This window comes from Parasteatoda tepidariorum, chromosome 10 (genome assembly GCF_982258835.1).
Source record: "Parasteatoda tepidariorum strain Cologne lab strain chromosome 10, Ptep-v5.0, whole genome shotgun sequence".
In the NCBI taxonomy this organism is placed as follows: Eukaryota; Metazoa; Arthropoda; class Arachnida; order Araneae; family Theridiidae; genus Parasteatoda; species Parasteatoda tepidariorum.
In genome coordinates, this window is record NC_141764.1 from 15947110 (window position 1) to 15962609 (window position 15500).

Sequence of the window (15500 nt, forward strand, 5' to 3'; positions counted from 1 at the left end):
AAAGATGTCAACTGGCTTTTAAATTCCGATAGATATTTTTCTATCTGTTCTTGAATTACACAATTATTGCAGTCTTTTAATGGTTTTTTATAATAGTCAGCCTACTATCGTAGTTAATAGTTAACCTACTATAGTAGTTAATAGTTAGCCTGCTATAGTAGTTTAGTATAATTATGCTTACTATTAATTATATAATATTTCAAATATCTCTAAAAACTTAGTCACATTTAAATTATATGTGAATTTACATAATATTTTAAATTTAAAACTATATGAATCAGGAAATATAAAAATATATAAATTGCTTACATTTGCTGACTACCTGTTTGTTGATATATACCTGATTGGTAAAAGATTTTGAATAATATCTGAAATTAATCAGTGTAATCTGACAAGTTCTCATAATAAATTAGATGTTTTCTTGTTCCAGATAAACTGAACTACATCTAAGTCTTTTCAATGGGTAGTTAAAGAAAATAAGCTTAAAATATCACGAAATTTTGGACCAAATTACATTTAAACTTCCTCAACAACATGAACTTTAACATGTCGTTCCAGATGATTACCATCGATAAAAATTTAAATAATCATCATATTTTAGACTAAATCAAATCAAAACTGCACAACAGGCCCAAATCATTTCGTTGTACATGAAGTAAAAGGAAGCAAATCATTCAAAGACATTCGAAGTCGAAGAGTAATTTTCAGAAGTACCAATTTAGCTTCATTAAAACGCTTTACAAGTTCTATCTTTGTCCATATTGCAAATATATTAATATACAATATTTTGGCATTACAGAGGAACATGTCACAGTTCTGTCAGACCATATTCATCTTTGGGTTCACACGGTAATGTGTATGAGCGGTTCTGTATAGGCATTAAAGCTGGTTGTGGTGGTGCCTGTTGCTGTGTCGGCGTTTTGCCTGTATTGGAGTTGGTGTTATTCACAGTGTTATTGGTGGTGTTATTGCTGTTTGGGTTGTTAGCACTGGGTTGCTGTTTCTTCTTCACGTTCTTTGTATTTGGTAGCTTATTGTCTTTCTTCCACTTCATCCGCCTATTTTGAAACCAAATCTTGATTTGTCTTTCTGAAAGGCAGAGGGAATGGGCGATTTCGATTCGTCTCCTCCGCGTCAGGTAGCGGTTGAAATGGAACTCTTTTTCGAGTTCTAGAATTTGGTGTCTTGTGTAGGCAGTTCGTTGTCGTTTTGGTTCAAGGCCTGGATATACTCCATTCACACCTAAAATATAAAATAAAAATCATAAGGATTATTTTAGCCTTTGATAAAAAAAATAACAATAAATAAAGAACAGAAAAATGCAAACAAAAAACTGAATAACTTTTGTCCTAACTATCGGATTTTTATGCGCTGTCATAAAAATATACGCTAACTTAAAATGTCTTACCAAGAGAGAAACTTTATGTCGCAAATTCACGTTTACCATCATAACTAATTAAAATTTAAAGTGTAGAAAAAAAGAGCTCAGGCCAACCTTAAGGAAGCAGTGAAATTTCAAATACTGAAAAAAAAAATTTAAAATATCAAACTGAAAAAAAATATATATATATTTTAAGATAACTTAGAATTACGCAATGGAGAAGTTCTCTATTAACAATTTGTTTACAATTTGATACTTTAATTTTTTTTTCTTCAGCAATTTATAAGGGTCAAAAAACTACTCCAGGTTTGTCTGAATTCACTTTTTCTATATCTTAAATTAGTTATAGAGTGAAAGAGAATTTGCGAAGAAAAGTTTTTCATGTTGTATATCATCCTATTAAGCAATAATAGAAAGGAGTGAGACAAGATAGATTACAAAAGTAAACCACAGTTTCGGAACTATTTTGAAGTTGACTTATGCAAGCCAAGTTGTAGAAAACTTGTCACGGGAAAAAAAAGACATAGTTCCTGTTAAGAAATACGTCCTACTTGTTACAGAATAAGAAAGTAAGGAAATTTTATATCACCGACTAAAAAATTCTCTGTTTCATTCCATATTGTGACAGTCTATGGAAGTCATTCGAATGAAAGAAATTCTTACTGTCTACTTATAGATAGAAATATAGAAAAAGCTTGTTAGATATTTCGATAAATATCTTTTTATAATAATTGGATCTTCAATTTCAACACTCGGTAAATTATTAAGACTAAATCTTAATGTTTTAACAGACTAACCTTTGATATGCTAGTTAATTAGTACACAATATTTTAAATTTTGAAAATAGACATAAAAATGTAATTCCGCCTAATAAATATAGTTTTTTTTTAATTAGATTTTTGAGCCTTAATTTTTCACGCTTGATTGAAAGAAGTCAGACTAATAGTTACTGAGAAATAAAAAATTATAAATACGACTTTTTCTGGGGCAGTGAAATACGCAAAAAGAGAAATTAACATTCAAGACTCAAAATTTTCGAGACTGCGAATTGTCTAAATTATAGAGACCATATTTTACATGTTACTGATATCCCAGATATTTTGAAAATTAAATATCAAAATCTGTCGAAACAGAAGAGCCATTCAAATATTACATGAGCTTCTAAAAAGGAGTTGCTTATTTTTACTGATAGAGTAGGGGCGTGATATAAATACTTTAGATACTAGAATCACCTTTAAAAAAATGTAAAATAAATGTAACAAAAAACTTTTAAAACTAAATTAAGAAAATTTTATAATTTTGCGCAATTTTGTTGTTGATTTTTAAAATTTTATAATATTTTTTATCATAACTTTTGTTTAATTCAAAGTCACAACTGAATACTTTTATTTTATGCAAAGTAACATGCGGCTCTTTTTGTTTCATGAAAAGTTTAATTCAAATTCAAAGATTCCTACTGTCATGAGATAATACAGAAAACTTATCCCAAGGCTCTATTACATTCTTAGTCCAGCTTATTTTATAACCGTCGTAAAGATTGAAGAAACCGATTGCCTTCGTAGAGGACTGAATTAACACTCATTTGCGTTTCTTGAAGAGGAAAACCACGGTAACACTAATCCATGATCCGTCTACCACTGAGGATATTTTACGTCAGCAATGTGGTCTGTGTGAGTCGACCAGCATCGAGCCTGTATGGATTAGCCACAGCTGTGATTCGAACCCAGATCACCTATTGGAAGGCGAATGCTCTATCCCCTGAGATATCATGGCTTAGAGTAGCGTATTATGCGTTTACTAAAGATTCATGCGTTAACAAGCAATAAGGATTTCGCCCAATACCAATACGTCTCCCGGTCCTTCTGTGGTAAGGCAGTGCGATTTGACTTTCTTCAGAAAAAAAAATCATTTATAACGAGTTGATGGTGCGACACAAGAAAGTCATATAAATATAAGAGATATAATAATATATCTTATTGTGATATCAGAGAATTAAATCACAATATTAAGAATTTTAACTATTGAAATTAAGAAAAATTTTGGAGTTGCTTAATATTCTTAATAATTTTAATTAATAATATCAATTTTTGAAGTACCTTTGTGTTCATTAATCCTTGTATATTATTTATTTTTATGTACAAAAAATACCTATATTTTCATCTGAATGAATATTTAATTGCCTTAAATTCTGGCTCAATGGCCTGAATTGAATTGGATGCTAAATTCATAGTTATTAACGAAGGACCACATTAGGATTCTTGGGTACTTTTCTCCGTTTTTTTGGAGCGTTTTTTTTTTTCGGTAATTTTTTTCTCTCTTCTGCTAGAAAATACCCCCAATTACAACGACGTGTGCATTTAAATAGAGTAGATGCACAATGATTTCGTATTGTCCCATCATTATGAATTAGAAAATACCCCAATTACCGCGATTCATTGAGTACTAATCCACAAACACAAAATTACCCATAGCTTCCGACCAATATTTTCCTGATTCAATTTCAATTATGAACTGCGAAAATAGAGCCCAGTAATGGTCCATAAAACCGCCATCGTCAACGGTGCTAAAACCCACTGAATGCCTCGGCGGTCTCCGAGACCACTGACAGTTTTACAGCTGTCGAGGGGATTGTGGTGGTGAACCATTTATCTTGAGCCACCATTTTGACAGCATCAAAAGATACTCCGACCATCATGCTCTGCTGGAAGGATGGAATATGGTGAAGTGATGGGACAAAAAATGGTTACACTATAACTGCTGCTGACAGCATAGACCGATTTTTTTTTCTTCTTCTCATAAGGCCATCATTGCTTTTATTGTGATTGGAAATTATAAATGAATGGGACAGTGGCATCATGAACAAAAAGAAGAAGAAAAATGATACGCCCAACAACAAGAACAAAAAAATAAATGATCCACCCAATATGTTTACATCACTACCTATTTGTATGTTAGTTATTTTTGTGTCGTAATGTATTTGTATAGGTGTGGTGGCAGAAACCAATTATGTAATGAGAACTAATTTGATAATAATTAACATAATTCACTTCGGTACACTTGGAAATACTTTTTATACTATACGAAACGTCATTGTGACGGGAAATTGGGAATATTGGCTTAATTTTTATGAAAATTTCTAAAGCATTTTTCTTTCTATCAGTGTTGCTTCTCTGCAAAACTTTCAAAACTGTTCTAACCGTAAAGAACATTTCTTAATCTGGAGAAAAAAAGAAATGCCTCAGATGGTACTATGAAATGTATAAAAAAAAAATTTCTCAAAAATTTGGAATATATATATATAATATATATAATATATATATATATATATAATATATATATATATATATAATATATATATATATATATAATATATATATATAATATATATATATATATATAATATATATATATAATATATATATATATATATATATATATATATATATATATATATATATATATATATATATATATATATATATATATAGACACACACACACATCAAGCAGCAGGCTCTGCAGATTATTTTTCCCTTCAGTTTTAAAAAATACTGAGAGGAGATAACGAAAAAAAAAAATTTTTTTTTACTTTCTCGACTACTTTTTGTTTAAGGTTCTTAACAAAATTCGCTTGACTATCTTGAGATATATAATCGAAGGAAAAAGTATGACTTTTCTGAAATTCCAAATAATTTTCTACGATGTTAATATTTGAGGAACAAGAAAAACTTATTCATTCCAAAAATTAAATTATTATTCATTTAAATTAAATTATTAATTTACAAAAACTCTAGTTGCTTGTTTATAAGCTGTATTGGGACTCATTCCTGTTTTTAAATCTCAGTTATTTTATTTATTTAAAGGCGCAAAATTCTTTAATTAAAATATATTCATAGCAACATTTTTTGCGTATAACTTTGTGTGCTGATTTTTTTTTTGTACACATGTTATATTAAGCCTAATTTTAATAATATAATCTTTGTCAGACTGCGTTAAGGTCGCAGACAAATTTATGCTGCTAACTGACTCTGTAATTTCTGCCCAGAGATCATGTTTATTCTTCACATTTTCAGGTTTTCGGGTAATTATACTTCTTTTTTAATATTTCAGTTTAGAGAATTTTTAGGTTCCCAATAATTAATTTTCTCCAACTTAAATTTGAAGTCAAAGTACATGAATAAAAAAAAATTTAAAAAAGTCATATTACCAATGTAGAAAGCATAATGCATTATCCGGACCTGCCAATATCTCTTGTTTTAAGCCAGATAAATTCGCTAGGTATTTAAACTGGTAGCAAAATGTGATTTTAAAAATTCAATTTGAAATAATTTGAACCATTAAGAAAGTTAATAAAGAAAAATCTAGTAAGTATGATGTGAGAATTTTAACTGCTAGAAAAATTCAAAAATATATGCCATCACAATCGTTAATTTCAATGATATTTTAAATTTGCTGCAGAGCTGCTATATGTGAGTCGACAAAAAAATAGTTTTGGCTATGAAACCAAAATATACGGTAATAGGCTTATTTTATTCATTCATTTATATAAACCAAAAACAAATTAATAACTAAACTAGATACAGAACAAAGACTGCAAATTTAACAGTCTAATTTAGGATTATTAAGGATTATTAGGATTGTAAAGCCTAATTTAGGATTATTAATGATAAAATGATGGAAAGTCTTCCTTCCTCTAATTAAATATTTTGAAATAAAGTTTTAATAGGTTATAACGTTAGTAAATTGCCTTAATTTTATTTATTATGTTGGGGTTTTGCCGAAAGTAGGTTGAATATTTAAGGGTTCCGTAGCTTAAAAAAAATAAATGGGTATCACTGCTCTAAGGTATCATGATAAAATTACCAATAAGTTCGTCAGAACTGTCAATCATTTTACAATTTATTTCGTAATTTCAACTTTTTTATGTTTACGCCTTTCACCAAATAGAGTAGTAATAGACTGTTTATACTTTAATGGTTTATTTAAAATTTTGGTTCATTTAAATGACTGATAGAAGTTAGACGACGGTTAATTATCTATTCTCTTATAATATTTTTCCATCAAACTCATTTCAATCTCCAAAACAGAGAACAGAATTATGAGTAAGACATTACAAAGATGCATCGATCGTAGTGTGGAGATAGTGGGTTCGAACCTCTTGATATTTGTTAGTGAAGTTTTCCTCTAGTTCATGCTATATGTAATATTGAGGCGAATAAGTCGAACTTTGTGATTAGGGCACAAGCCTGTTTCTGTGGGTGCAACAGTAAATAAATATGAATGCTTCCAGAATTGTGGTGAAATTAGAGCCAGCTACCTCTATTCTTTAGGATGTTGGAACAGCCCTGATACTTGAGCTACTTATTTAGTTTAGCCGTGTCCATGCTTTTGCTTTTTCACATACGTAATATTTTTAAAGTTTTAAAACTGGTAGATGTTAGTTTATAGCTTACAAAGAAATAAAGAAAACTAACCGATAAAAAAAAACAAGGTTAATAAGTCATAATCTCTAAATAAATCAGAGATTATGAAATGCATATTCCCTAATTTTACGTCATTTAATACAGAACAGCACGGTATTAAAACTATATTTTATTGTTAATTTTATCAAAAGTCATTACCAAAGTACTTCGGTGAAAATTACCGTTCTTCTTGGATGTTCATTCCCAAACAGGCAAAAACAAGATAAATCTTACCATATTTTTGTAGTTTTAACCATATTTTCTTTTTCTTAATAAAAAGAGCAATATTCTTTCTTTAATCGATTCCAAAAAAAAGCGCATGTCAGCTTTAATGCACCTAATAGCGCTTGTTATATTTTATATCATAGTACTAAGCACATATTTGTGTGGCAAAATTACCAAATCGGCTTTGTATCCTAGTATTGCTTAAAAAATATATTTCTAATGTGAAAATCATTAAGTTCTTAAAAGTGGCCAGGCATTTCAAGAATTTTCAGAAGTTTTTTTTTTTTCAATATTTTTTTGATCTAAACTGTGATCGCATGTGTTTTTACAAATAAAAATCGATTTTAGTAATTATGCTTCGTTTATAAAGTTGCGTAAAAATAAGCTAAACATATTGCGTAAAGGTCTCTCAGTAAAAACAATCTCCTTGATGTTATGAGAAAAAATGATTCTTAGCCTCAATTTTTTTAAACGCATTTTAAAGTAAGCTCTGTTGGTTTTACCGTAAATTACTATTAACAAATTTTCGAGGAAAATTATCCTAATAGTAATGTAATGATACAAAATATGTTTATCTGAAATCATTAATTTACACACGTTTTATAGCCATAAACTTTAAAAAGCAAATAAGCAAGATTCAAATAACTTAAGAAATAACTTTACCATAATTAATAATCAACTTTATAAAATATAATCAATCGCATATTTTTCATCAATGAATTCATTCCAAATATATATATATATATATATATATATATATATATATATATATATATATATATATATATATATATATATATATATATATATATATATATATATATATATATATATATATATATATATATATATATATATATTGCAATTTTTTTGACAATGGGTCCTTTACAAAATAGGCTAAACTTTTACTCACTTACAAACTAATTTCGGCATTAAAGACTCCAGAGGGATTAGGAGAATTAGAGATTCAACTATATATTAACAAGCAATATTCAAATAATGATAAATTGTCACATCTATGGCTCAATTGTGTAATGATTAAAATGATTATTAGAAATTAAACTAAATAATAAACATTAACTTTTCAGCAACAACAACAAAAGAGCATAGTTCAATAAATTTAAATATCTGCTAATCTATTTGACTAATACTGTCTTCATGCTTTTTATAATGCAATAATTATAATTAATAAATTCTAAACTCAGTTCTACACTGAAAATGAATCAACATTATTCTTCAGCTGTATTTCAAAATTGCATTTTTAATTCCATTTGACTATAGTCCAAAACTATTTTAACAAGTACTCTATTATTTAACTATATATCAGACAATAAGATTCATCTATAGTTATATTCTCTCATTCATTACTCAATTGCATCAAAATCTTACTGAATGACTGAACTGAATAATAATCAAGATTATTTACATGCAAATGACTTCTAGACTCAACTATATATTAAAAATATAATCAACATTATTTATAACTTGTATTTTGAATTTTTATTTCACTTAATTTGAGAAAAGTAATGAAAACTGTACTAACAATATTCAAGCACTCTTACATTCATGACTCAACTGTTTATTATTGCTAATCAGCATTGTTCATCTGCCCAACACTAGGCTAAACTGTGTGATGAAAATTAATTAACGTTATTGATCGACTATTTTGAGTCATTTTTATTAACACCGAATCATGTAAATTAATTTCCAAACCCATAAAATCAAGCATAAAAGAAACGACTGACAAACTCTCTACTTAAATATAAAAAAAAAATCTAAGATCACTTAAAAAATAAAATCGTCGCCAACACTTAGTGAAGCATATATCACAACAAACAATTAATGTGGATATCGGCTATCAGCAACAAACACTTAACCTCAACTATGGGGTCACAATTAATAAAGCAATTACCTTGACTGTAACTGTAACTATACACATGGAGATCTACAACACCGCCATCAATTTTTTTCTCCTTGTAGAGGCTCACGAGGGCCTTTTCTAGATGAAACTTCAATCCATTTACGGGCGAGAGCCGCTTTTGATTTATCGCGGTAGCGGGACCTAATGTATGCTCTGGCGGGGAGAGCGTAGAAGGAGTCGCGGGACTGTGACAAAGCAAGTCATTTATTACGACGGGGGGTGCCGCCGCCTAGAATAAAGCACGTGCTTTTCCACGCCGTTGACTTGTTTACATTCGGAAAGATGTACTTTTTCTTCGGGAATACCGGAAGGAACAGGTACAAAAGATCATGTTACTATTGCTGTTATTTGAAGTTGTAACTATATATCTGTGGAAACTGTCGACTTTTGGTCGTAAATAACGACTTGAGTTGGTCTGGGTCGTGTTGAAGTCAAAAAGTAGTCAAAACTTTAACCGGGAGGTCCGAATAATGAAGTACTTTTTTGAACACGTTATTGATGGTAATTTTTTTTTTTTTTTACCGCTAATAAAAACACCTCGGTTTGATGTCTGCATTATAATCTGAAGTTCTTCATGAAATACAGAAAAGAATATAAATGGAAATTAGCCACTTAACATTTAAAAAATAAATAAAGAAAGAAAATAAGTAATATTTCTACAGTAACAAATTACGTACTGCATAAAAAATAAAAATTTATGTTTGCAAAATTTTCACATAAAATAAGAATTTTTAATAAAGATTAATAACATTTATTCATAATTTAAAAAAAAAAACATACTTATTAAGGTGCTTATTCAAATACAAAATTTTCCTCTCGGGATTTAATTTTAATGTAAAAAAAGCACATGAAGAAAAGGCTGGGGGAAAAAGAAGTGTCCGACCATTTAAATTAATTAACATTTTAAAATTTACGATTATGAACTTTCTCTACTTATATTAGTAAACAAAATATTTAGGACTCTAAGGCAATTTTAAAATTGCTCTAAATTGTAATAGTTAAACTTCTTCTATAGTGATATAATAATATACAAATAATATTTTTTTAAACTAGTTATTAAAAATTGAATCGACTTTTTTTTGATGATAACATCCAAAAGTGCGACTTTTATTTCAAAAAAGTTTAACTCTTAAGAGTTTTTGTTGACCAACCAAAAATATTTTTTAGCTTCCCTTTCCTCTCAAACAAACCAAAATTAAATATCGTAAGCTCACGGAACATTTTGGTTCAACCAATCCTTCAAAAAATAAGGCCAAAACAGTTTTGTGCTAACTCTTGTTTTAAAACCACCAAGTATGAACTTTACAACAAAACGCAATCCCATTACAGGGTTTTGTAGGTTCAATATAAAAGTTGCTTGTTGTTTTAAACCTAAGGCAATTTATGTATAAATCTATTTTAACTACAGTCCCACCTACAGCGGATCTATTTTGAAGCATAATCATTTTGAATAAATTAAACAAGAAAACAGCTAAGCTTATTTTAGCAAATTTAAATAAATTTTATTGAAAAACACAAACGAATTATTAAATAAACTTCAATGACTTGAAGGGTTACAATTTTACAACAAAACTTAATTCCAAGGGTTTTGTAGGACCAATAAAAAATTTAGTTACCAGTTTCTCAAAACCCGAAACAATTTATGCAAAAAACTATTTTAACTACTTTTTCTATAACAGCAGATCTATTTTGAAACATAATCATTTAAAACAAATTAAGCAGAAAAACAGCTAAGTTTATCTTATCAAATTTAAATAAATTTCCTTAAACACAAAAGAAATACTAAATAAACTTCAATGACTTGAAAGGTTACAATTTTTAAATATATATTTAAATTTACCATGATATAGCTAAAATTTATGGTCAAGAATATATTAAAAATTAACCAGTTAAACGCGAAAAATTATTAGTGCCCTAAATATTTTCCAAGCACTTAGAGGGATAAAGCAATTTCATAAAAGCCGTCGTCGCTTGAATGAACTAAAGCAATGTCAAAACATTGTTAAATTTTCTTGAAAGAAGATTTTACTTTTTCCTTAAAGGAAGGAATCGTGAGCTATTTCCATTACTCGGAGTAAAAAATAGTATTTACTTTCAAAAATAGATGTAAAACAACCTGTTTTTCATGCCATAAACGGTAATTCACTTTCCTTCAAATTGACATGATTTTAATGTAATTACAAGAAATCGGTAAAATTTTATGTTTAGTATAGTATATAAAATTTCATGTTTAGTATAGTTTAATATAGTACTAATATTTACAACTGTTTAAAATGTATAAAAATTGTAAAATAATGAAAATTTTATTTCTAAATTTTTGTCATTAATTCAATGAATTTATCCTAGATCACAAATGAAGTTTTTAAGTAAAACAAAAGACTTGAAAATTTTGTGAAGAGAAAAAGTTTCATAGAACTTGCACAAAATCTTTTTATTTAGTGCAAGAAAATGTATTGTAGTATTTTGGTCAAAAGTAAATTATTAGTTTTGAAGGGTCATTGAGCATTTTTTTGTTAAGCAAAATTAATGGATTTTTAAAATATATGCTATGACCTATTTTATTCTGAGCAATATGACGCTAAGTATAAGACAAAGGTGTAAAAAAAAAAAAAAAAAAGAAAAAAAAAACTTGCAAAGTTACAACAAAAATTCTAAAACTTACTGATTGAAAACCAAAAATAACTTACAGATTTTTGAAATAGGAACAGCCTGCTAGCTCAAGTATTTTGCTTAAGAACATATATTAACAGTTTTGTCCTTAAGTATATACTTTCCTCTAAAACTTTTCGACTTACTCACAAAATTAATCGTCTGTTAAGTTAAAATTTGGCAATTGGTTTGTGTTAAGTATGTTGCTACAAATTCACACTAGCGCGTGAACATTCATTAAATATTTTATATTTCATGATAAAAAAAAGTATTTTTTTTATAAAAGTGAAAAAAAATTGTATTTAATTTTTTTTTTTTTTTTTTTTTTGTTTCGTTGAGTTTGTAACAACACATTTGACTGCCTATTAAAAGTAGTTTCAATAACCGAGAAAACAGTATGGTCAAAACTACCAGATCATGGTAAAATTTAAAGTATTTCTGAATCTATAGGTAGAAAAAAAAGGGGGGCAATTTTTTACTGACGAGGTAGGAGGAGAAGGACAGCTGAAAATTGCCGAAAATTTTCGTCCGTCATATTTAAACTGCTCCTCTATAATAACATTTTTAAGTAGTTGTACTACTAATTAAGAAGTATTAGTAGTAGGATTGACTACTTAGTCATTTTTCAAACTGCAACAACATAAAATTGCCAGAAAATTTCATTTATTTAAACACATATTCTTATTTTTGAGGCAAATGAATTTAAATTTGCTTTGTTAAATTACCAAAATATGTATTGTTGCATTCTTTTGAGACAAACAAAAAGAAAATTAAAGAATGGATGATACTGACGAAAGTTAAAAATAACGAGAAACAAATTAACTAAATTACGTGATGTGATGGGAAAAAAATTGAATTACGCAGATATGAAAAAGAAACTAACTCATTATGCTTAGCTACACTGAGAAAAAATAGTCAAAATTACCAGAATATAGTAAAATTTACCGTGTTTATGACTGTATGAGAACACAAAGATCGGTAATCTTTATCGAAGCGCTTTTGTAAAGATTTTGTAAAATAAAATATGCATAAGAATAAATCAAAAATAAAATATGAATATTTTGTATTGTGCGGCAAAATTTGGTAATTTTTTGGGGGAAAATATGGTTATTTTATCATGATACCTTAGAACATGGAATAAAAATCAGTTATCCGATTAAATTTACTTTTCAGTTTTGTATTTTTTGAAAATGTGGGATAATAAGAACTATAATTTTTCCAGAATTTCTGGTAAATTGTAATCGTATAAACTGCAAAATTACCTAATTAGTAGTTTAAATACCGTATATTTTGATTTTATTAACCAGTATTATGTTTTTCTTTTGAACAAGAATATGATTACCATACTGTACCGTAATTTTTCAGATTTTTCTGCTTGTAAATACAATTTTAAATCTCCCTCTGGTCAATTTAATATCATTCAACAAAAGAAAGAAAAATATTGCAGATTAAAATTGAATATTGATTAGAAGCATTGAAAGGAAAAGAAGCATTGAATATTGATTAGAAGCATTGAAAGGAAAAGAAGCATTGAATATTGATTAGAAGCACTGTAACATTATTAAACATCAACGTAACTTTGAATGTTAATTGTTGCTGAGATCATTAAGAACATAAACTTAAAATTGTTGTAATGAAATTTATAGCTAACTTAGGAACTCTGAACAGAGAAATATTTCGTAAATCTTAGTATAAAGTAAGCGATAAACTGAAATCGTACTATTACTTAATTACGTATTAATTGAACAATTATTAATTATATTATCACTCTGAGAAACTATGTTTTAAAATGAATCAACTTTTTCAATGGTACAGAATCTTCAAAAATGACAAAGTTATATAGCGCAGCTTAACACAACACTAATGCTGCACTAAATCAGCAATATTATGGTTCAACTTGAACCAACCTTTTCTCTCACTTTTAAATTTAATAAGGGAACAGAATTGTGTACCTTAACCTCAAAAGCTTGACACACGGCACCAAATTTGAAAATATCATTCTATTATAAAGAACAACTTTTTTTCACTTTTCAATTCAGAAGAACAACATAATTAAATGTTTTAACATTAACTTGATACGTTACTAAACGATGCACGAAATTCAAAAATATCATTCTTCAAAACATGATCAAGCTTACTATACAGTTCACAAATGCAGCAAAATTGTATGTTTTAACGTGAACATGAACTTATTATTGCCACACGAAATTTTAAAATATTATACTTCAACGTAAACTAGCTTTTTTAACAATTTAAATTTACAAAGGACAGAATTGTATGGCTCAATTTGTCTCTAAACAAACTACAGCATCGAACTCAAACAATATTATCGTTCAAATTTTTCAGCACTTTTCCCCCCCCTTAATAAAAATTAACTAGTGCAACAGAATTCACCACATTATTATATTGGCCTAATTTATTCATATTATTTCGCAAATCATTACTCATTCTCTGCTTTTGATGGAAATGAAATGTATTTTTCAAATGTTCATCGAAAAGAATAAACAAACATCTCAAGTTAATTGAATCCAGTGGTCAATTCAAAATTAAAATTATGAAATAAAAAAGAAATCGCTTCTGTTCATTAGAATGGCACATCCTTAGATTAATTGGATTAATTTAAAATAAAAATAAAATCTGAAAAAAAAAAACATTTAAAAGAAATAGGTTTAAAATAATAAAACTGTTCAAAAACTATGCAATTAAAATATTGCAAAACAATAGCTTTTATTTTACGTAATAGTAAAATTATTTCATTTTTTTTTCAAAATAAAACAGTTGCTTTGAAATAAAAAATATTTTTGCTCTGCAATAACTAAAACCTTGTATAAAAAAAATTATGCTTGTATCTTGATCTTAATTTTTTAAAACCGATCAATAGTGTTATCTTTGTAATAAGACAAAACTTTAATTTTACTTCTTGATTCTTGTTATTTATGAATTATTGATCATGAAACATGTTTATATAACATTATAAGACAGCACCAATATATAAAAAATAAAGTCATCTCTTGATTGAAATAAAATGAAACAAATAAAAATTTGGTAATTGTTTTGGATTTTATCTCATAATATTGAAAGCACAGAGTTATCAATACAGTTAAGCAATTTATTTTAAAATTATTCATTATTATTATTTTTTTTTGTTAGAATCAAGGATAAAGAGCTTTTGTTTTTGAATAATTTAAGAGCTAAAACAATACGAGTAAGATATTGAGAAGATAAGAGTACTTATAGAGTATAGAGGAAGAATTTTTACAAATCCAAGAACATTTTTTAGCTGAAAGGAAAGTTATCTCAGTTAGGTTTTATTGTAATTAAAAAATAACTAGTATCTCATTAAATTAAATTTCAATTATAACTATTACAGTATACTTGTGAAAGTTGAAATTGAATTCAAAGAATTTACAAAACGAATGCTGCAAATTTATAATCATTTAACATTTTTTAATTTCATTTAAAAAAATTACAACTCTAAAATTCAATTTTGATAAAAAATTCCGAGTATCCTGTCAAATTCCGATTATGACAAATGAAAATGCTAAAAAAAAAATGCAAATCAAAAAATTCTAAGAAAATCAAAACCAATTTATATTTCAGTCAAAATTCTGAAATTTAAATCGGATTAGGCTCTAGATCTTCAGTTTTTCATGTTTCGATAGATATTGTCAAAAAAAGCTAAATATTCATCGATATTAATTTCTAAAAACTGAATAGAAAGTCAGACGAAATATACCCTTGGAAAAATCAATTTTTATTAACAAGTATTTTTTATTTCTTTTTTAAAATAGAAATATTGAATATTGCACAGAAACAAATTAAATTAATGAGAGCGACTGTCCTCACTGGTATGAAGGCTGCAT

The 15500-nt window shown here is 27.6% G+C and overlaps 1 protein-coding gene across 1 annotated transcript in view; it reads right to left on the reverse strand.

Annotated features, from left to right (window-relative positions):
- Positions 1-478: 478 nt before the first annotated feature.
- The window catches only part of LOC107450665 (homeobox protein Hox-B4-like), a 48253-nt gene continuing 33231 nt past the window's right edge, over positions 479-15500 (reverse strand). Inside the window, 1 exon segment of the mRNA NM_001323820.1 lies at positions 479-1242. Within this exon segment, the coding sequence (NP_001310749.1) occupies positions 809-1242 (434 nt within the window). The 3' untranslated portion in view covers positions 479-808.